This window comes from Camelina sativa, chromosome 2 (genome assembly GCF_030686135.1).
Source record: "Camelina sativa cultivar CO46 ecotype springtype chromosome 2, ASM3068613v1".
NCBI lineage: Eukaryota > Viridiplantae > Streptophyta > Magnoliopsida > Brassicales > Brassicaceae > Camelina > Camelina sativa.
In genome coordinates, this window is record NC_141881.1 from 16287015 (window position 1) to 16309358 (window position 22344).

Below are 22344 nucleotides of genomic sequence, written 5' to 3' on the forward strand. Positions count from 1 at the left end.
CAACAAAACGGAGTTGTTGAAAGGAGGAATCGTACGCTAATGGAGATGACAAGGAGCATTTTAAAAGCTATGAGGGTTCCAAACTACTTTTGGGGAGAAGCAGTTCGGCATTCAACATATTTGATCAATAGAGTACCTACACGAGCTCTAAAGAATCAAACTCCTTATGAGTGTTTTCAAAACACAAAACCGAGTATATAGCATATTAGAGTGTTTGGATGTCTTGCTTATGCAAAAATTGAACCGGTGAACTTGAAGAAGCTTGATGATCGGTCACAAACACTAGTTCATCTTAGGATTGAGCCAGGAACCAAAGCTTACAGGCTTTATAATCCAACAACTAGAAGAATTGTTGTTAGTCGTGATGTTGTTTTCAATGAGAAGGATAGTTGGACTTGGAAGGGAGCTGATGAGGTTGTTGAGAGAGAGCCAGGAATGTTCAGTATGACTTGGGGAGAAGTCGTGGATGATGGACAAGGACCATATGTGAACAACCAAACAACGAACAGCCAAGAAAACAGAGCACAAGTCGAAAACAGAGCACAAGTCGAAAACAGAGCACAAGACGATCGAGCTGAACAAGAAGTTGACACTGATCAAGGCGAATCTGATGGAGATGATGTCGAACTTGATAATCAACCTGCAGAATTCGCTCAACCACCGCAACTTTGTCGATCAGAAAGACAAGTGAAGCGTCCTAGTTACCTTGATGATTATGCACTTCTAGCAGATATCGAATGTGAGAGACTTCATTTATCTATCAATGATGAACCATTGAATTACGAAGATGCAAAAGGGCTAACTGTGTGGACAAAGGCGTGTCAAGAGGAAAGCAGCTCTATTGACAAGAATAAGACCTGGACGTTAGTTGAAAAACCAAGAGAAGTGAAGGTGATTGGTCTTAAATGGGTTTTTAAGATCAAACGAAATGCAGATGGATCGATCAGCAAGTATAAAGCACGTTTAGTAGCAAAAGGATATGCTCAACATGAAGGAATCGATTTTGACGAAGTTTTTGCTCCGGTGGCTCGACTTGAAACAATTAGGTTGCTTGTTGGACTTGCTGCTTCTCATGGCTGGGAGATCCACCATCTCGACGTCAAGACCGCGTTTTTACATGGAGAATTAAACGAGGACGTTTATGTGTCTCAACCCGAAGGTTTTGAAAAGAAGGGAGAAGAACATAAGGTTTTCAAACTTGCTAAAGCTTTATACGGGTTGCGACAAGGTCCACGGGCATGGAACACAAAGCTTGATCAGATTTTGAAGAGTTTAAACTTCGAGAAGTGTTCAAAGGAAAGTGTTGTTTACCGTAAGTCAGAAAAATCAACACTTCTTATAGTTGCTGTTTATGTTGATGATTTGTTCATCACTGGGAGTTCATTGGTAATTATACAAGAATTCAAGGCTTCTATGTCTTCTAAGTTTGAGATGACAGACCTCGGTAAGCTCACTTATTACCTTGGTATAGAAGTCCTGCAGAATGAAAACGGCATTGAGCTCAAACAGGAGGGTTATGCAAGAAGAATTCTAAAGGAGGCTGGTTTGGATGAGTGTAACTTAACTCATATACCTATGGAGTTTGGTTTGAAAATGTCCAAAGCAGAAAAGGAGAAGCCTGTAGCAGATGCTACTTTGTATCGTCGAAGAATTGGGTGTTTACGGTACTTGTTGCATACGAGACCTGATCTTGCCTTCTCGGTTGGAGTGGTGAGCAGGTATATGCAGGATCCGCGACAGTCTCATGGTGTTGCTCTTAAGCAAATTTTAAGGTATGTGCAAGGTACGTTAGCTTATGGTTTGGCTTACAAGCGGGGAGGATCGAAGGATATCATTGGCTACTGTGATAGTAGTCACAATGTGGATCTTGACAACGGAAGGAGCACTACCGGGTTCATATTTTACTTTGGAGAATCACCAATTACTTGGTGTGTGCAGAAGCAACAGACGGTTGCTTTATCCTCCTGCGAGGCCGAGTTTATGGCCGCAACAGAAGCTGCAAAACAAGCCATTTGGCTTCAGGATTTGTTGAGTGAGATTACGGGACATAATACAAAGAGGATAAATCTGTACATTGACAACAAATCCGCCATTGAACTCTCCAAGAACCCGGTATTTCACGGCAAAACCAAACACATACACAAACGATACCACTTCATTCGAGAGTGTGTCGAAAATGGTAAAATTGAAGTGGTGTTTATTCCCGGAGAAGAGCAGAAAGCGGATATACTCACTAAAGCACTGGCAAGGATTCAGTTCAAGGAGATGAGGAGCTTCATTGGTGTTCAAGACCTCACTAAAAAGAACTTGAAGCTTAAGGGGGTGAATGTTGGAGTAAGCTTCTAGAAGATTGAAGCTTGAAGCCCAAGATATCATTAGCAAGTCGTTTAATGACAAGATAGGCTTAAAAGGAAAAGTTCCAATTGTAATAGGTTTAGGAAAAGAGAAGTTTTCCATTATCAAAATAGGAATAACAAGGTGTGTTATGACTATAAATATCTTTGATTGAGTTGTGATCAAAGGTATGAGAGATTGAGAACTTTGGTGTTTAGTTTTGAGTTAGTTTCTAAACATAATAAAGAGAGTTATTCTTTATTCAAAGTTTCTTAGTTCTCTTTACATTGGATCTCCCTTTGTGTCACAACAGCCTCATTTTCATTCCAGGTGAATGGAGAACTAGCAGGTTATTTTCGAAGTGATAGAGGCCTGCGACAAGGCTACTCTTTGTCGCCATACTTATTTGTTATTTGTATGGACGTCCTATCTAAGATGTTGGATAGGGCTGCTGGTGCACATGATTTTGGATATCACCCTCGATGTAAGAATTTTGCTTTAACACATTTGTGTTTTGCTGATGATTTCATGATTCTAACGGATGGTAAAGTCAGATCGGTGCATGGTATAGTTAAGGTTCTGAACCTCTTTGCGTGATGTTCTGGTCTTACTATTAGTATGGAAAAGACAACTTTTGTTTTAGATAGTAATAGGAAGCTAATGGGAAATCCTTATACGTTTGGTTTGGGGCAGCTTCCTATCAGATATTTGGGTCTTCCACTTACCACCAAGAAGCTAACCACCGCAGAACTATCTCCTTTATTTGATCAAATACGACATAGAATTGGAACATGGACATCAAAGTTCCTCTCGTTTGCAGGGAGACTTAATTTAATCAGTTATGTTTTATGGAGCATCACTAATTTTTGGATGAGTGCTTTTCGGTTACCTCGTACGAGTGACAATGAAATTGAAGGTATTTGTTCTGCTTTTTTATGGTCAGGGCCTGAGTTAAGTTCACATAAAACGAAGCTATCCTGGTCAAAGGTGTGTAAACCAAAGAGTGAATGAGGACTTGGTCTGTGCTCTCTAAAGGAAGCTAATGCTGTCTATTGTCTAAAGTTGATCTGGCGATTAATTTCTAATGGTGAGTCGTTGTGGGTATAATGGTCAAGGATGAATCTTCTCAAGAATGAATCTTTCTGGTCGGTCAAGTCTACTTCCACATATGGTTCCTTGGATTTGGAAAAGGTTATTAAAATACAGATAGAAAGTATAGTCATTTACCAAAGTTGAGGTCAAGAATGGTGCTCGCACCTCTTTCTGGTATGATAACTAGTCAGACAAGGGTTGTTTGATTGATTTGGGGATTCGGGAACATATGACTTTGCAGAATGTATGGAACCAAAGGAGGCGTCGAAACCATAGGGTGGACTTGTTGAATGGCATTGAGGAGGCTATTACTCAGAAGTATCAGTCCAGAATTCCCGGTCAGGAAGATGTGGTCTTATGGCGGGGTAAGGGGGAAGGTTTCAAGGCAAGGTTTTCAACCAAAGACACTTGGAATCACACACGAACAGCTTCTAACCAAGTAGCTTGGCATAAGGGAGTATGGTTTCCTCACGCAACCCTGAAATATTTTTTTTGTACTTGGCTTGTGATGCATAACCGTTTGTTAACAGGGAATCAAATGTTGGCTTGGAACAATGGTTACTCTGTAAATTATGTTTTCTGTTCAGAGCCATTGGAGACACGAAATCATTCGTTCTTCTCCTGTCAATATACTTATGCAGTTTGGTTAGCCATAGCGCATAAACTTTATCAGCGTAGGTTCACTACAGATTGGCAACAGTTAATGGCTCTCGATTCAGAGTCTCAGTCTGACCGAGTTCAAGGCTTCCTAATTCGATACACTCTCCAACTCATAATTCACTTAATCTGGCAAGAGAAATGCAAGACGGCATGATGAGGCTCCAGTTCAGAAGCAATCCTTATCGGCTGGATAGACAGGCAGGTGCGAGCTCAACTTCTGGCCATTCTAGCCTTGGGGAACACTCGTTATGCAACGGGCCTTCAGGCATGGTTTGCTACTAGAAGTTAGCAGGATTTTCTATGTATTTCTCAATTCTTTGATTGGTTAAATTTTTTGAAAATCTTTTTATACACAATCTTCAAAACAAGCAGATATAACAAATTATTTTTTCTTTGAATATAATTGAACATTTTATTCAAAAAAATAAAAAAGACGATGCACAAATGGTTTTAATGGTCTTTGTGTAGTATGTTGTAGTATTTAAAATTGATTAGATTATTTATCTACTACTGTAACACAGACAACATCTTTCTATTGTTACTCTATTTCCCCAATGTTTGCAACACTTTTATTCTATTCAAAACTTGTAACTGAAGCAACAGAGTAATTGTTCCTTTCTTGCATGTAACAATGAACCATTTATTGATATATATATATATATATATATATATATATATATATATGGATTTAGAAATCTGAATCTGGGTATTATTACATAAATTAAACACTCAAACTCTAAATATTATAGAAGACGAGATGGACCAAAACCACTTTCTTGATACAACATTGCGTCAATTTCATCTCCATCCTTAAGCTTCAGCTAACAAAAAAAAACACAGTGAAAAAAACGGATCAATTGTAACTGACATACGTATCTTATACTATATTATAAGAATCATTGAGCTCAAATGATAATACATACGTCATCCGGAGTATGGTACTCCCGAATTCTCGAGCCATCCAATAGAAAGCGAAATGTGTTCCACTCGACACCTCTCATATCGCTGTAATATTGCATCAACTTAAGCAACTTAGTCTTCCTTCTCACCTTGAACACTCTAACCCCTTCCTCGTCCTATATCCAAGCATGCTATTAGTTAGGTTAATGTAGAATATGTATAGCAACAATCAAATCTTACATGGAATCTTACCTGACCCTTCACGTTCAAAGTAACATGAGTTGACTCCGATGCAACATTACGCTTTGCCCCTTCCTTCTTCACCTTACTCCTTTCATAAACTTTGGTCGTCGTTGACATTTTCTCTAATCAGATCTTTCAATTTCTCAAGAAGTAAAAAAATAAAAAATGAACCATTGTATATATATACATGAGTTTTGGTTAAAAGAATGATCATGGAAAATTAACATTGGGAATATCAATATTATGAATTAGTCATACATTTGTTACCGATGAGTGTATTTCTACAATTAAATGAATTATGAAGTATTGTCTCTTGAATTTTCATATTTTTATTTTTTTTTGAATGGAAGATGACTACTCTATAATTCAATTAATTGTAGAAATACACTCATCCGTAAAAGAAATGTATGACTGATTTGTTATTCCCAATGTTAATTTTCCATGGTCATTCTTTTAAGTTTTAACCAAAACTTCATTAACTAACTACTTAGGATGAATACCCAAATTAATACCTTTAATGCACATTGACTGGTTATAAGTAGGGAGTGGAGATGTTAATAGGTAAACCCTCCCTATTTATACCTACCCCATTTATGTGTAAATTCATTAACCCCATTTAAGGCCTTTGACCCATTTAATATTTCTTTTTTTTTGTAAACTATAGTATCATATAACCAATAAATATTTATTTGATTATCTAAAATTTATTGATTACTAGTAAATTTTTAATAACTTAACTGACATATATAGTGAATATATTAATAGCACTTATTAGTTTTTGATGAATAACTAGGATTTAACTTGCAATATAGACCAAAAAAAAATTATCTAACATGATCTCACTGTCCTAATATTGACAATGTAAAATGTAAACAAAATAGTAAAATGATGATCTAACTTATACTGTAGTATCAAGTTAATAATATATAAAAATTATATTAATGTCGATCTAAAAGCGTTTGTTGTAATTTAAACTATTTATAATTTTAAATATTCATAATATTTAAAATATTATTATAAGCTTAAATATTCAAGAATATTATTTATAACATCTAAAAAGTTTAAAGTTCATTATATCGGAGTATAATAAAACTGTTCAACTAAAAGAACAAAATTAAACGGAATACAAACTTTTAAATGTGAATGTGATTAAATTAAGATTCTTGTTCGCTAAGCACTTCGATTCATTTTGGTCTTGTTTCTAATATAAGTATAAATTATTGTGTAAACAATTAGTCGATGTGGATGTTGACTACACAATTTTTCCTTCATTTTTGAGTAATATATATTTGTTTACATATATTTGAATTACAACAAATGCAAAAAATAGATTTTTATTAATTTTATGTATTATATGATGATTCAAAGCAATTCTGTAAATCAAATAATAGAAGAATCACAATTTAAAATTTTTGCAAATTCTATATTATTAGTTGTGAAATATGAATATTTCTAAGTGAAAATATACCAGTTTGACACAAATTAGCAATAAATTGCTAGATTAACACTCAATCCTATCCAATAACTAAATTGACATAATTTTTTAGTAAAAAGACTAAAAACCCATAAATTTTCTTTTATTTTTTTTTAAAAATGAAAAATGGAAAAAAAATTATAGTATTTAATATTTTGATTTAAAAATATGATTAATGAAAAATAAAAAATGATTAAAAAATATGATGTTTATTTTTTAATATAATTTATAAAATTAAATATGATTTAAAATATAGTGTATAAAAATAATATTCAAAAAATATTAAATAAAAGTATTATGTCTAAAGATATGATTTTAAAATATGAAGTGTAAGATTATATAGTTTAAATAAGTTTTATACAAAATATAATGTATGAAATTATAACTAAAAATAATGTATATAAAAAATATTAAAATAAGATTTATGAAAATCTAATATAATATATAAAAATATGATTTTAAAATAAGATGCTAAACTTTTTAATATGATTTAGGAAAATGAAAATGTATAAAATATGCTTTAAATATATGAGTATAAAAATATGATTTATAAAAAATATAATTAATAAAAATATGACTGAAAAAATATAACTTAAAACAAATCTGTTGTCACTATATTTACATTTTACATCTAATAAATTTATTATCAAACACCAGATATGGTGTTCACATAAGTCATAACGTAAACAAACCTGCCATAACATATGGTGTTCACATAAGTCATTTTAGCAATTTTAAAAAAATGTTATAAATCCGTTATCAAACGACATATTTTTGGTTAAATTAAAAAATCAATTGTAACTTTAGAAAAATCTGTTATCACTAGAAGTCAACCTAGTAATTATTTATTTGTAAAAAAATCTGTCATGTTACGACAGATTTTTAATCAAAAAAATAATATGAAATAACTTTGGAAAATAAATCTGCCAGACATTATATAAAATCTATCATATGTTGTGAAAGTCTGTGGTGTCTTTATTGTTAGATAAAGATTTCATGTATATCTTTATCTAATATTTATAAATAAGTTTGTCGTAAAAATAAATATGTCATCAATTATAAATCTATCATAACTGTAGTTAAAAAATCTGTCGTCCAAAATAAGTTTGTCATAAAAAATCTGTCATACAAAAATAAATCGGTTGTTCAAAAACAGATCTGTCATACACAAATAAATCTATCACAACTAGTCCGGCAGACTTTTGAAAATATTTTGATTTTCTTAAAAGAATTTATGGGAGGATAAATTTGATTTTTTTTTTCCTAACAAAGCAAAAAGATATTTTAGGCAAAAAAATAACTCATCTAACCCTCACATTTTATGAGTTACTCTAGTAATTAACCTCTTAATTTGGCTCAATCTAGTTTTTCTCCCTATTTCTAATTCGTTTATCTTTTAGTGAGCTTCATACTATATGAAACTTCACTCTCTTCAAGTCTTCATCCCCTCTTCCTAGGATAATGTTCATCCTCTGAAGTTATAGAAAGTAATAAAATCTTTCCGGAATCCTCTTTTAACCGCCGGAAAGCAAACCAGAAAGTTCCTCAGATTTAATCATATATAGGTGAGTTTCTTCATGGAAATCTATAACTTTTTCTTCTTTTTAAACTCGAGAACGTGTTGGTGAGGGTTCTAACTAAGATGAACTTCTAGGTAAAAAGAGCTTCAGGATCTTTTGGCCAACCTCTCCCCGGTAATAGTCAACTGTGGTCAACAAACCATTCGTAAAATGAGGAGGATACTTCGGTAATGGGAAGGGTAGACTCCATTACTAACAAGTAAATCCTTTCTATGTGAAAAATCTACCATTGCCCGGTGTGGTTTTTTTGGCGTTGCAACACTTTTTGATATTTATTTAACTTGTAAAATATACACTTTTATATTTGTCTTATATTATGTGTTATAGATAGAACATAAGAATCTATGAAGATAAACTTTATTGTTCACGGTCTTCAGCTTCCGTGGAGAGAAGACCGAAGAAGGGATTGGTAATCGCATAGTTCAACTGAAATGCAGCGTCTCGAAGCCGGTTGATGTCTACGTCAAGGTAAGGTAGATAAAAGAACTCAGATCCATCCTCTCTCTTGAACCCACAAAGCTCCAAGAACTCAATACCTTGGCTATATATCCCTACTCTCTCATGGAACAAGCGGTTCGTGAGACGAATTCTTCTATATCTTTCTTCACCTGACTTATTAGCTGCGTTCCTCACAATTGTCAGAAGCGTTTCAAATGCCCTCCTCGTGATTCTTGGATCTTCATCCTAGACAACAAACATACAAGATTTCATCAGCTTTCTTGCTTCTTTTTTTTTTTTTTTTTTCGGAATTAAATCAATATGAGACCTTCTTACTTTGTGGTTTCGTCTTAATGACCTTAAGCATTCCCTCATCTCCTCTGCTTTTGATGCAGGGCTTGGCGGCGACATTATTACCCTCTGTAGTTGCAGTGTTGAAGTAAAACTGTCACGTTCTTCGTAGTTTTAAGGGTAACAAAAAGAATAGATGATGAAGCTTTGTACCTTAGTATTGAGTGGAGAAACATGAGTTGATGTCGAAGCAGATTCTGTTTCAGTTGGTAATCCAAGCCTCCGCTTTCTCTTCAGCTATACACAAACATTTAGTCCCAAATTTTTTTGGTGGAGATCATCAGTTTTCAATTTGAGTGTACAATAAGATATCAAGATTCATCACCTTGTCTTCATTAACTTTAAGCATAATTTGCTCTCTTGCTTTTTTCCCCTCATCTTTCTCAGCTTTCCTCAAAGCTATATTCCTGTTTTTATAGTATCCAACATTGTTTTATTTAATTCAAAGGGACAATGAGATAAACAAACTCTCTTCCTCATACCGTCTTCTTTCGTTTTCTTCAGGAATTCTCTTTGTCTCCATCATCTCTTTCCCTGCTCGTATCCTTTCCTGCAAGAGAGTTAGAGCTGTAAGTCTTCTTCGTGAAGATATTGTATGGTGCAAGCTAATTCCTTCGTACCTTTTCTCTTTCTCTTTCACGTTTAGTTTCTTCTTCTTCTCTTAGTTTACGAGCTTGTTCCCTAATAATATATGAACAATGAAGTATTGAAGTCATTTGTCCTTATAAAGAATTAAGTTTAGGAAATATGCATATATGTTCGAATGGGAGAGTTACTTACATTAGTTCTTTAGCTCTTGCCTGAGAAGTTTCTGCAGTATCATCATATGCATTTGGAGACTCAATCTCAATGTTAAATTCCATCTACAAGAACACCTTATTCAAAAGTTTGTATGGAATCTATGAAAAAGAAAAGAAGATGAATATAATTATACATACCAAAGGCATTTTTTCAAACTGTGAATCGTTCTCATGGTCTATGATCCAGTTCACAGCTTCTTCAAGACTAGAGTTACCTAAAGATGAAAAGAGAGACAAAATATGGATGATCCATGACATGATTCTAGGAATTTTTTGAAGTAGTTTTTACAACATATACCAGAGTGATGCAGAGCCCATGCTGCTCGAGCCATTGAGAATCCCATATCTTCGAGCTCCTTCAGCAATCCACGATTAACCTCAACTGCATCATTTTCTGTTTAATTACAACCAAGAACATCAAGAACAGCTTACAAAAACAAAGATGGTCTAACAAAAAAACAGAGCAATTATCGATCTTATATGATTGAAACAAAGAAGAAGCTATATTGTCACCAATATGTGCTGCCATATTTCAAAGATATCAAGTATATCTTGATGTGAGCAGACGATGCAAGAATGGTTTTAATGGTATGTTGCAATATTGATAATTGGTTAGATTCTTTAACTAATTATGTGACTCTTTTGTTACTTCCGTTAGTCAAAGTTTGCAACTCTTTTATTCTATTCAAAACTTGTAAAATAAGCAACAAAGCTTTTGTTCCTTTCTTGCATGTAACATTGAACCATATACTGTGTATATGTGAATTTAAAAATCTAAATATGTGTACTATTACATTCACACCATAAACACTCAACCTCTAAACAAACCACAATGAAAACAATAAAAGATAATTTTTGAGTGATTTATCTTAACATTTTGTAAGGATCTTTAAGTTTTAATTATAAAATATAGAACTCATCAGGTGTATGATACTTGTAAGAGAGAAATGTATATTAGGGATATAATTGTAATTAGTGTATATCAAAACCCTTGTGTATGAGACTATATATATCTTGTAACTCATATCAATAAGAAATAAGTGGCTTCCATAATATGGTATCAGAGCAGTAGTATCCTAAAAACCCTAAAATTTTTTTTTTTACGCCGCTCTTCTTATCTCTCTTTTAAATCTTCATCTTCTTCTACCTCTCTCTTTGCTTCTCTCTCTCTCTCTTGCCACCATGTCTTCTCAGAGTGTAACCATTGTCACCTCCGATCCATCGCTCCTTCACAACGTTAACATGGCTAACGTCACGAAGCTCACAGCCACCAATTTCATGATGTGGAATCGCCAAGTTCATGCCTTGTTGGATGGACATGAACTTGCAGGGTATCTCGATGGTTCCACCGGCTCTCCCCTCAGGTCCTCACCTCCGATGGCGTTGACAAGGTCAATCCTGCGTACAGCCACTGGAAACGACAAGACAAACTCATCTTTGCGAGTCTTCTTGGTGCTATCTCTGTCGAAGTTCAACCCTTGCTCTCCAATGTAGAACTGCAGTTGACCGCTTCTTTGATCTAAAAATCATTTTCCACGTGAATTCTAATTCTCTTATTAGTTACACCAGGATACTTTTTTTTTTTTTTTTTGACCGCTCACTACTCCCACCGAATACTTTTTGTAACTATTTTAAGATATATTTAATTATTAAAAATATGACTTTTTTTGAATTGGATTAATTGTAAAATCTATAGTTTATACAATGAGAAGATAAAAAAATGCACTAATAAATATAAATAGAGAAATCTCAAAGTCAAATCTAAGATGACTTATAAATATCTATATTTAAATTGGGTAAAATTAATTATATAGATAGCCTAACCAATCCTAATTTAAATATATTAGTGTAGTTTGAATTTGTAGTGTAATTTTTGTAGTTTTTATAAATTTAATCACATAATTGTTATATAATTTTTTTTATATCGATCTTATTTTCGGATAACTTCAAATGACTTTGTTGAGAAAGATCAGTACCTGTTAATTTTTTAGTACCATCATATTTGAATCATTTTTTAATGGGAAATTTTCAAAAATAGCACAAATTTAAGTTTTTCTTCCAGACTTAGCACACATTTTTTTATTTTCCAAAATTAGCACACAAGCTCTAATTAAATATTAAAACATTAAAAATAGAGAAATGCCCTAAAATGCCACTCAAATAGTTTTTTCCCTCAAATACCACACATTCCTTATTTTTCCATCAATACCATTCATTAATAAATATAATGACTCTTTTATCCTTGCATTTTATAAACCCAAATTGTGTTAAGATTTTATAAACTCAAACTATTTCTTCCACGAGATACGATGGCACCAACTTCTCCGACGAGATCTTCTGGTAACGATTAGCTCCGTCGTTGTGTCCCATCATTTCCGGCGATATCTGTCAACTTTGTCTAGCTCCGATGTCAGTTTAGTGATCGATCCTGCTTAATTTGATAGTGGTTCCTCTCGATTCGCAATTTCAATTTGGTAGTGGTTCCTCTCGATTCATATTGAGATCTAGCCTCAATCACAAGGTGATCTCTAACTGATTAGTGACTATGATTGAGTTATACTCTGTTTGTGGGGAGTGGAAACAAAACCATAGAGGAGTATGGGATTTTGCAATTGTTTCTAAAAAAGGAAGATCTCTTAGTGAAGTAGATGAGAATATCACATATAAGGTTTTAGCTGAGATGGTAATTGAAGATTTTGGACTTGATTGTTTAGTGAATGATATCAAACTTAGCTATAGGCTTTCTTCAAGGATGAATTTGATGGTAGAAGATTCTCCACCAATGTATTTGCGAAATGATCGTCAAGTACAGATATTTTTCAGGAAGTTTCAAGATGACCCTGAGTTGAATCGTTTATGTGTGACTGTAAGTGAATACACTGTAGTTTTCTTACTGCATTAGTATGTCTTTCTTATATATGATGTTTTTTTTTGTTTTTTTATGTAGTTGCCTATTGATTCTGGGAATGTTGAAAGTAATACTCTGTCAGCTACTTTAGAGAACAACCGATGCATTCAAGGTTTTCAGTTTTCAAATAGTGATATATCTGTTGCATCAGTTCATTATCTAACCAAGGTAAACTTGGCTTTATTTTTTTACTCAAAAAACAATGTCTTACAAATGATAGAATACATATGTGCTTTTTGTAATAGGTGCTTGCTGTGAAGAATAGAGTCATATATATTAGAATCTTTCTTTGTGCATTAAGAAGGATATGATGAAATCAAGTCTGATATCTATATGTTAGGAAAGTCGTCCTAAAGTCTTTATCAGATATCCCCTAATGTTTACATTTTATATGTAGGAGTTTCATGAACCAAGTGGAAGTGGCGCCACAGTTTCTGAATCACATTCTGATACCTGTTCAACTGCTGAAAAAGTGATTTATGATGGTATTCCTAGAGGTTTTTCACATCACACTCAAGGGACTGATTATATACATGAGGGGAAATATTTCAAAAACAAAGTAGAGTTGATGATGAAGATGCGGCTGTTTGCACTTGAGTTCAAGTTTGAGTTCAGATCTTTGTGGTCAGACAGAACAAGATTGATATTGGGTTGTGTCGACCCTAGATGCAACTGGAAGATGCGTGCAACGAAGCTCAAGTCATCTGATTTCTTTGTAGTGATTAAGTATATGGGAGAACACAATTGTGATACAACGTACAGGAATGCGAACCATAGGCAAGCCACTGCAAAACTCCTTGGTTCTTTTATTTGCAGTCATTTTGCAGAAAAGAAGGCTGGACTCAAGCCAAAACAGATAATTGAGAGAGTTAGATTAGATCATGGTGTTCATATACAATACAAAAAAGCTTGGAGAGCAAAAGAGGCAGCTCAGATTTTGGTTAGAGGAACTCCTGAGGACAGTTACCACAACATAGCAAAATGGTTGTTCATGGCTAAGGAAAGAAATCCAGGATCAGTTGTTTATCTTGAGATGGATTCTGGTACTAAATTCAAATATGTGTTCATTGCATTCGGTCCATCGATAAGAGGTTTTGATTTGCTGAGAAGAGTGATTGCAGTAGATGGTACCTTCTTGAAGGGGAAATTTAAAGGAACTTTATGAGTAGCTACAGCACAAGATGGAGATCATCACCTATACCCGATAGGCTTTGCTATTGTTGATTCAGAAAATGATAAATCTTGGAATTGGTTTTTTAGGTGTCTCCGTACTATCATACCTGATGCCCCAGATTTGGTGTTTGTCTCTGATCGTGCATCGTCCATTGCAAAAGCACTTACAGAGTTGTATCCAGCATCACATCATGGAATCTGCAAATACCACCTTGGAAACAACATCAAAGTAAGTTTCAAGGGTCAATCATATTTGCCACTTGTTGAATCTGCAGCCATTGCTTATACTCGTGAAGAGTTTGCTAAAATATTCATCCAGATTCAAGATGCTAATCCTAAGTTGGCTGAGTATTTACAAAAGGCTGATTTCAGAAATGGGCTCGTTCCTATGCTCCTTCTAATCGTTACAATATTATGACAACAAACATTGCTGAATCATTTAATTCGATGTTGAAAGAACCAAGAGAGTTGCCAGTTCTTTCTCTCCTTGAGACAATCAGGTTAACTTTGACTTCGTGGTTTCATGAGAGACGTGAAAAGGCTGCTAAACATGACAAGCTTGTCACGCCGCAAGTAGTGAACAAGTTGGTATCAAGGTTCTCAGATGCAATGAAACTTGACGTTTTCCAAGTTGATGAAGACGAGTTTGAGGTGAAGGACAACATTAATAAGTTTATTGTTCACTTGAAAAACATGCATTGCAGTTGCTGTGTTTTTGACATCGACAAAATTTCGTGCATTCATGCCATTGCTGCTGCGAAGCGTTCAAATAGGGATGAAAATAAGTTTGTTCATGTTTGCTACTTGACTGAGACATGGGCTAAAGTATATGCTGAAAGCATACACCCTAATGGAGATATAAAAGATTGGATTTTCCCTGATTCTATAGAAGAATTCTTTTGTCCACCTCCATTTAGTAAGCCAAACAGTGGGAGACCACCAAAAAAAAGAAAACGATCTGTTGGAGAATTTGGGGTGCCAGGTTCAAAGTCTCAGAGTCACAAGTGCAGTAGATGTGGCACAGCAGGACACAATAAGAGTACAAGCCGACTTCCCATATGATTATCGGTTAGTTATAAATTTCATACAACAAAGCTATATGTTGAATCTGTGACATTTTTGGGATATGTATTTTAACATTTTTCATTTTTTTTTTTGTAGGAGTTGTAGAGGATGATACAAATAGGATGATGTGTTTCATACTTTACAGTATTCTATTCTTTAATTTCAATTTATAGTTTTCATTTGATTGGGTAGTCATTCTGTTATGTGAAACATTAAGACAACATACTTTTATATTGTGAAGGAAGGTCATCCTGAATTTCAGAAACTCCTTCCTAAATATAATTAAGTTTTTTAGTAGATATAATTTGTCTTTCCTTTATGTTGTTATTTATGAAAGCTTTCAGTTTTTTTAACACACATTCTTGTTTTTGTGTGTTTTTATAGGTTGTGAATCCATTTTTGCATCATTATTTCTTAAATTACATACCTACACTATTAAGGAATGCTATCCTAAATAACAAAATAGTCTTCCTAAAATAAATAGCCTATATATTTCATCATATATAATAAAGCTTATTACTAATTACCGAATAACAGGCTTTGGCCTACTGGTTACTCTCCCCCTTGTAAACTTTTGATGTCGCGGGTTCGAACCTCCTGGATGCGCATTTAAGGAATGCCATCCTTATTTTTCGTAATCCTTTCCTAAATGTCATCCTAAGTGTTTCACCATATATAATAAAGCTTATTACTAATTACCGAATTACAGGCTTTGGCCTACTGGTTACTCTCCCCCTTGTAAACTCTCGATGTCGCGGGTTCGAACCTCCTAGGTGCGCATTTAAGGAAGGCCATCCTTATTTTTTGTAATCCCTTCCTAAATGTTATCCTAAGTGTTTCACCATATATAATAAAGCTTATTACTAATTACCGAATAACAGGCTTTGGCCTACTGGTTACTCTCCCCATTGTAAACTCTCGATGTCGCGGGTTTGAACCTCCTGGGTGCGCATTTAAGGAATGCCATCCTTATTTTTTATTTTTTTGAGGAAAGTCATCCTGATTTTCTATAAACCCTTCCTAAATAACTTTTCATTCTTTCCCTAATTTGTACAAAGACCATCTAAAATAAGAAAAGTTTCACAAAACACACCATTTACTAAGTATTTTAACATTTAAATCATAATTCCAAAACACACAACATATGATTCGAATAAATCCATTGTAAACTTATAAATCCAAAGAAAAGTCTACTATCTGAAAACAAAAAATCAACCTCTAAACATCTCAATCTTCTTAAGAATTATATCATGATAGATATCAAAACATAACTTGGCTCTAATATCTTCTGAAACCTCTTCTTGAAGCTTACTCATCATCTCTTCTACGCCCATTGAGTGGCATTTCACCATTTTGAGGATGAATAATCCACAGTTTGCTTCACTCTTAATGCGACGAAAGAACTTCTTAGGGCATAAGACTTTAAATGGAGACAGATCAACTGTTCCTCTGTTTCTTTCAGTGCGTAAGAGATAAGGTATCATCTCTGCAATACACACAAATAGTTATCAGTAATATATCACAAGCATAAAATTCACATCATAATCAAATTATCATAATCAAATAAGTTCTTACCTGCAATTGGCTTAACATGAGTTTCCACCAAGTCACCTTTACTCTCATGAGTTCGACAATCAAAAACAGTAATCTTCCTGGACTTGAAGCTTATTTCCATACCAATGTACTGTTTGTATTTAGAGTTATAGGCAATACCATAAACTCCCTCGAGATCCTGCCACTTCTCAGTAGGATGACAAACCGAAGGCAACTTCCCACTCACAATATAAGTGACTTCTTTTGGAAACACGTGTTGTGATTTAAACTTATCCTCCATGAAACTGAAGTATCCAGCTTTCAAATTTGAAAAGAAGTCTGGCTTCACAAAGGTTGATTTCGGAAGTCTCTTGTTGTGAAAATAAATGGGATCCTTGTTTCTTCTCAACCAAAGTAATCCCAAAGCTGCATCAATATGCTACATTAAAAAAAGAAAGAAAAAGACTTTTAGTATATTAGGAGAAATAGACACGATAATATTTAATAATCTGTCATTCAGGATAAGATTCATGAAACCACCCAACACAAAAGAAACTGAAACAAATTTTGTGAGCAGTACCGTTTCTTGCAATTTCTTCTCTGGTCTTCCCAGCAAATGTATCCAATGTGAGGTTAATGGTTCTGTATCCGTTATTACCCTGGAATTATCAAAAAAACATTCTCTTATACTTTGATAAAAACTTAATTTTTAAAGTTGACAAGAATTGTTAAAACGTCACACTAACCATGTTCTGATATTTGAGCTCTTCCAAGAATTTAATTCTTCAATACCATTGAAAGATGGAGACAGGAAAGGGTTGAACATTGGATGAATAGCAGATGTGGCAGGGTTTCTTGGTGCTTTATATGGAGTAATGGTTGAAAATGATGGAGTTGTGAGCCGATTGCTTTGCCTTGGAACATGCTTCTCACCTTCACCATCATCTTTTTGCTTCTCACCATCACCATCAACTTTTTGCTTCTTTCTTGGAATAACAATTTTATCTTTCTTATCCAGCTTTCTCTTTTTTTCCTGAAATCAAGATGTAACAAAGAAACGTGTTTATGAATGTCCTCTTTGTACTTTTTACAAAAATCAGCAATGATATATACAAAACAAACAAGAACTGAATTAAATTAACATACCTCAGGTGAACTAAAACATTTAAGATCAAATGATGGTCCTTCATCTTGTGGATTCTGTTTGTCTTCTTTTTCATCATCACCATCATTTGGGCTCACTCCTTCTGGTACATAATCTTCTTCTTTATCAAGACCATCATTTAGATTCTCACCTTCCTGAGGAAGGTTCACTTCATCATCACCTTCCTGAGGAAGGTTCTCTTCATCATCACCTTCCTGAGGAAGGTTCACTTCATCATCACCTTCCTGAGGAAGGTTCTCCTCATCACCCTACAAGCAAAACACGTTTTAGAACCTTTTTTAGCTTAAGAAGACTTTCTTACAAAATTAATAACAGGAAAAAGTTGTATAATAAAACTTACATCAACAGCTGAATCGAGTTTCTGGGTCATCTGAGCTTCTGAATCGAGCTTCTGGGTCATCTGAGCTTCTGAATCAAACTTCTGGGTCATCTGAGCTTCTGAATCGAGCTTTTCGGTTTGGGTGAACCTCTCTGTTTGGTTTTCGCTTGGAGTAAAGAACTAGAGATGAATTATTTCACTTGTCAATATAATGTGTTAGAATATTTTTAAAAAGTTCTAAGAATCATTAAATTTACCTCAGCAGTTAAAACTTCTGGATTTGGTTCACCTTCCTTCTCTTTCTGATTTAGTTCACCTTCATTCTCTCTATGGAAAAACAGTATTTGTTCTTTTCCAAAAAATTCTTCTTTCTTTGATTTGTCCATTAAAACACTGATTCCTGTATCATGAATTGCTCGCACTATTCCTTTGCTCCCTTTGTTCTCACACCTAACTTCAACTTCTTGCAGCAATTGTACACAGTCAATCAATGATTGCTGAAAAAAACATTAGAAGCTTTTAGTACATTGATTAAGAATACTTTCCCTATCATTCAAAATACAAATACCAAACCAATTCTTACCTCCTTAGTAATCTGAGTCTCAGAAGTCAGAGCCACATGCACTGTTTTTTGTTCAGTGGTAGACCTGTTAGATGGTCGGATCCCATCACCACACTGCAAATATAATTCGTTTTTTAGGAAGCTTTAGTGCATAATTATGAATACTTTCCCTAATATTCAAACAACAAATAAGAAACAGATTCTTACCTCCTTAGGAATCTGAGTCTCAGATGTATATTGTTCAGTGGGAGAATTGTTAGTTGGACGGATCCCATCACCACTCTGTAAATACAAATCGTTTTTAGGAAGCATTAGTACATAATTAAGACTACTTTCCCTAAAATTTAATTTACAAGTAAGAAAAAAAATTCTTACCTCCGTAGGAATCTGAAAGTCACATGTATATTGTTCAGTGGGAGAATTGTTAGTCGGATGGATCCCATCACCACTCTGCAAATACAAATCGTTTTTAGGAAGCATTAGTACAGAATTAAGACTACTTTCCCTAAAATTTAATTTACAAGTAAGAAAAAAAATTCTTACCTCCATAGGAATCTGAGAGTCAGAAACTTGAGTCACATTATCTGTACTTTGTTCAGCGCTTGGAGAACTGGCAACTGGAGACATTCCACTATCTTGGTGTTGCTCCTACAACACAAAACAAAAACGGTTACCAGTTGATAAAGAGGAAACTGGAAGTTGATAAAAAAAAAAAAATGTTTTACCTGATCGTCTGTATTGGTAGGTTTATAATTTCTCAGACTCTCCTCTATTTTCGATAACCGGCAATTGATATCTCTGAACCCATCCGTAACCATGTTGTAAAGTTTATCTAGCTTCTCCATTAGTGACTCTCCAGAAGAGGATGGCTTTAGTGTCTCCTTGTTACGTAACTGGTAAGAATTCCTAGCAATATCTTCCATCACTGCACCAACATCCAATGCTCTTTTTCTCTAGTCTTCAAGTGTCAATTTGTATCCCTTGTTCAGTACATCTGTTAACATACTCAAATCTTGATCAGGAGTGTCTTCCAAGAAGACTGTATCTTCTGTATCATCGGGTATCGATGGTAATATGTGAATAACCTTGAGCTGCACACAATCAATATTTGAAAATGATATTAGTTCTTCTTACGATCGTGATTATATTTGAAAACGATTCAATATTTTAAAACAATTTAGTCCTAAATTAAAGAGAATAACTTACATGGTTTGATGTTTCAATGTTCTCCACTTGAGAAATCGATGGATTAACTGTACGTGTGTATTTTTCACAGAGATATGCTGATGGTCGCTCAATTACACTCAATGTGCTGAAAGATGACTTTAACATAGGAACAGACTCTAGAATCCACAAGTGCAGTGCCAACGGATATCCATGTAAGTCATATTTATGCTTCATCAGATTTAATTTGACATTCTTCTTTACTGACTTAATCAGAATATTATAAGCATCTTTCCCCCACGGATAATTAGCCAAGACATCCAGATGCTGAGCTCTCTTAAGGTTTTTTGCAGGAAGCTTGTTACCTTTGTACCTCTGAAAGAAGATGCTTTCGATAAGGATCACCATCGCAAGAGAGAATCTTTCATCTGATGCCTCTGGATTAGTTTCTTGTAGAATATCCAAAAGATCTTCATATGTGTGAGCATCTTCAGTGTTAGCCCAGTCATAGCGATTCTGCCGTTGATCTTCATTAGCTCCCCATTCAGTGCATTTCAATCCAGTGACCATATGAAATTCTCTTATTGAGAATCTCATTGGTTGTCCTCCAAAATGCATCCATAGTTCATTATCCTTTGATACCTTTAAACTCCTGCTCAGAAAACAGTGCACCATCTTCCCAGACATCATCAGTCCTCTGTTGATAACCTTCAAAATAGGTCCCAGGAACGAATTCTTGATCCTCTCATACTCCGCAACTGAGAGGATGCTTTTTACTTGTATGACAGCATCGTAGTTTGGAAACTGGTTTATCTTCACATCTGATCTTGGTTCCTCTCCAATGTTGAAACAAAGTTCAGGAAGCTTTATATCTATAGGGAAAGAATCACCCATATCCTGCAACATATAAAAGAAAGAGAAGAAACGCATATCATATCAGGAAAGTGATCCTAAATTATATAGATGCTTTCATGAACTTTAAAAAAAACTAGCATCTGACTGTAAAGATGAAACGCATATCATATCAGGAAAGTGATCCTAAATTATATAGATGCTTTCATGAATTTTTTAAAAAAAACTAGCCATCTGACTAAATTATGCTTTCACTAAACGGATTCATATGCATTCAGTAATCACTGAAACTCTAGCAATTAGAAACCGTATACCAAACCTAACTATGCTAAAGGGATCGAAAAATATGAGAAAGCAGTAATGGAGTAACCATGGAGGGAATGTGAGTAAACTTGTCAACAAACCAACTTAAAATTCAATTGCTTTATCACTAATGAGATGAATAGGGTTACCGGAAGCTGCAAAACACATAATATCACACATAAATCACACAATTTCTTCAAAGGAAGACTTACTTGCTCTGGATTTGGACTTCCTTCCTCAATCTATACTTGTCTTCCACCCAAGTATATAGGAGAAGCCTATTACACAAAACGGAAACAGATAAGAACAAAGTGAAATAGGAACAAAAGATCACAATTAATCTAGATTAATCTAGTGAGGTAACTGTTGAATATAATCTTAGACCCGAAAACTGAAATAATCTACAACAAAAACTCAAAAACAACAAGAATTGAATTATAACCCACAAGAATCTAACTTAATTTCCCATCGAATTGATTTAGGGTTTAAGAAAATCAAAATTAGACATAAATAAAGTCAAGAAATATAATCTGATTTGAAATTTGATTGCTTTGATCACTAACCCTATCGATTTACACGAAATCAAACACATAATCACACATAATCACACAACCCTATCAAACTTGCATCTAATTGATTTAGGTTTAAAAAAAATCAAAATTAAACACACATAAACATAGCCAAAAAGAACCGCAAATCGAAATATGTTGAGATAATGGTGGTTAGATCAAAAAGAACAACAGCGACGACATACAGCGAGGAGATAGGTCGGTAAAGCGGCGAGCCTCCGGTAACCACCGTATCAGATCCTTTTTGGAATGAGGTGACGGAAGGAGATGAAGAAGAAGTCGATTTCGATGAAACGGCGACTCGAGATGGCGATATATGCCGGCGAGATATGCCGGCGACGAGAGTCTGATGATCAGTCTTTTCGTCTCAAGAGAGAGGAGACGCGAACGAGGGTTTGAGGAATGTGAGGGTATTTTCGTCAGACGTTTTAATTAGAAATGTTAGAAATGGAAATTATTGGGCCTTGTGGTATTTTTGACCCAAAAACTAAAAATGATGGTATCCATGACAATTGCCCATAAAAATATTAATTCAACTTTCCGACGATTCTCTAATTCTTTCTGTTACCAATCTCGGCGCCGCCGGCGATGGTATCAACTATGATTCTTCTGCAATCAGTCAACCATCGACGCTTGCAATCGTCACTAGTCATCGTCTTCCTCCATCTGCGGTGTCGTTTTCCGTTACAGCACCTATTTGACCGCCAAGCTCCATCTCCGATCTTGCGTCGTCGTTCTCGATGTGACGGAGAACCCAATGATTCTCGGTGGGCCAAGGATCGAGAGTTATTATCCAGTGGAGAATTTTTTGGGTTGATATCACCGATGTGGAGCGATTGATGGTAGGGATCACAGTCAG

General features: G+C 34.7%; 5 protein-coding genes and 1 pseudogene across 5 annotated transcripts; 2 read left to right on the forward strand and 4 right to left on the reverse strand.

Annotated features, from left to right (window-relative positions):
- The first annotated feature begins 3655 nt into the window (after positions 1-3655).
- LOC147948714 (uncharacterized) lies at positions 3656-4240 on the forward strand. The gene is made up of 2 exons (XM_087468251.1): positions 3656-3791; positions 3957-4240. The coding sequence occupies exons 1-2, from the start codon at positions 3656-3658 to the stop codon at positions 4238-4240; spliced, it is 420 nt and encodes a 139-aa protein (XP_087324377.1).
- Positions 4241-4772: 532 nt separating this feature from the next.
- LOC104751199 (putative small ubiquitin-related modifier 6) lies at positions 4773-5377 on the reverse strand. The gene is made up of 3 exons (XM_087477211.1): positions 5239-5377; positions 5010-5162; positions 4773-4907 (listed from the first exon to the last, which is right to left on the reverse strand). Exons 1-3 carry the CDS (start codon positions 5344-5346, stop codon positions 4830-4832), a joined length of 339 nt encoding a protein of 112 aa, XP_087333337.1. The 5' UTR covers positions 5347-5377; the 3' UTR covers positions 4773-4829.
- Positions 5378-8525: 3148 nt separating this feature from the next.
- LOC104722886 (uncharacterized) lies at positions 8526-10525 on the reverse strand. Its single transcript, XM_010441144.3, has 10 exons — positions 10386-10525; positions 10171-10266; positions 10011-10087; positions 9853-9935; positions 9693-9753; positions 9555-9622; positions 9398-9479; positions 9226-9309; positions 9058-9141; positions 8526-8967 (listed from the first exon to the last, which is right to left on the reverse strand). Exons 1-10 carry the CDS (start codon positions 10399-10401, stop codon positions 8641-8643), a joined length of 978 nt encoding a protein of 325 aa, XP_010439446.1. The 5' UTR covers positions 10402-10525; the 3' UTR covers positions 8526-8640.
- Positions 10526-13330: 2805 nt separating this feature from the next.
- Positions 13331-15015, forward strand: LOC147948715 (uncharacterized; annotated as a pseudogene).
- Positions 15016-16096: 1081 nt separating this feature from the next.
- On the reverse strand, positions 16097-21816 carry LOC104710983 (uncharacterized). The gene is made up of 15 exons (XM_087483817.1): positions 21671-21816; positions 21129-21194; positions 19804-20658; positions 19323-19688; positions 19141-19245; positions 18973-19047; positions 18805-18879; positions 18619-18711; positions 18293-18532; positions 18057-18215; positions 17698-17964; positions 17298-17584; positions 17132-17210; positions 16594-16990; positions 16097-16504 (listed from the first exon to the last, which is right to left on the reverse strand). The coding sequence occupies exons 4-15, from the start codon at positions 19518-19520 to the stop codon at positions 16230-16232; spliced, it is 2250 nt and encodes a 749-aa protein (XP_087339943.1). The 5' UTR covers positions 19521-19688; positions 19804-20658; positions 21129-21194; positions 21671-21816; the 3' UTR covers positions 16097-16229.
- Positions 19551-20655, reverse strand: LOC147948716 (uncharacterized). The gene is made up of 2 exons (XM_087468259.1): positions 19804-20655; positions 19551-19688 (listed from the first exon to the last, which is right to left on the reverse strand). The coding sequence occupies exons 1-2, from the start codon at positions 20653-20655 to the stop codon at positions 19551-19553; spliced, it is 990 nt and encodes a 329-aa protein (XP_087324385.1).
- Positions 21817-22344: the final 528 nt, after the last annotated feature.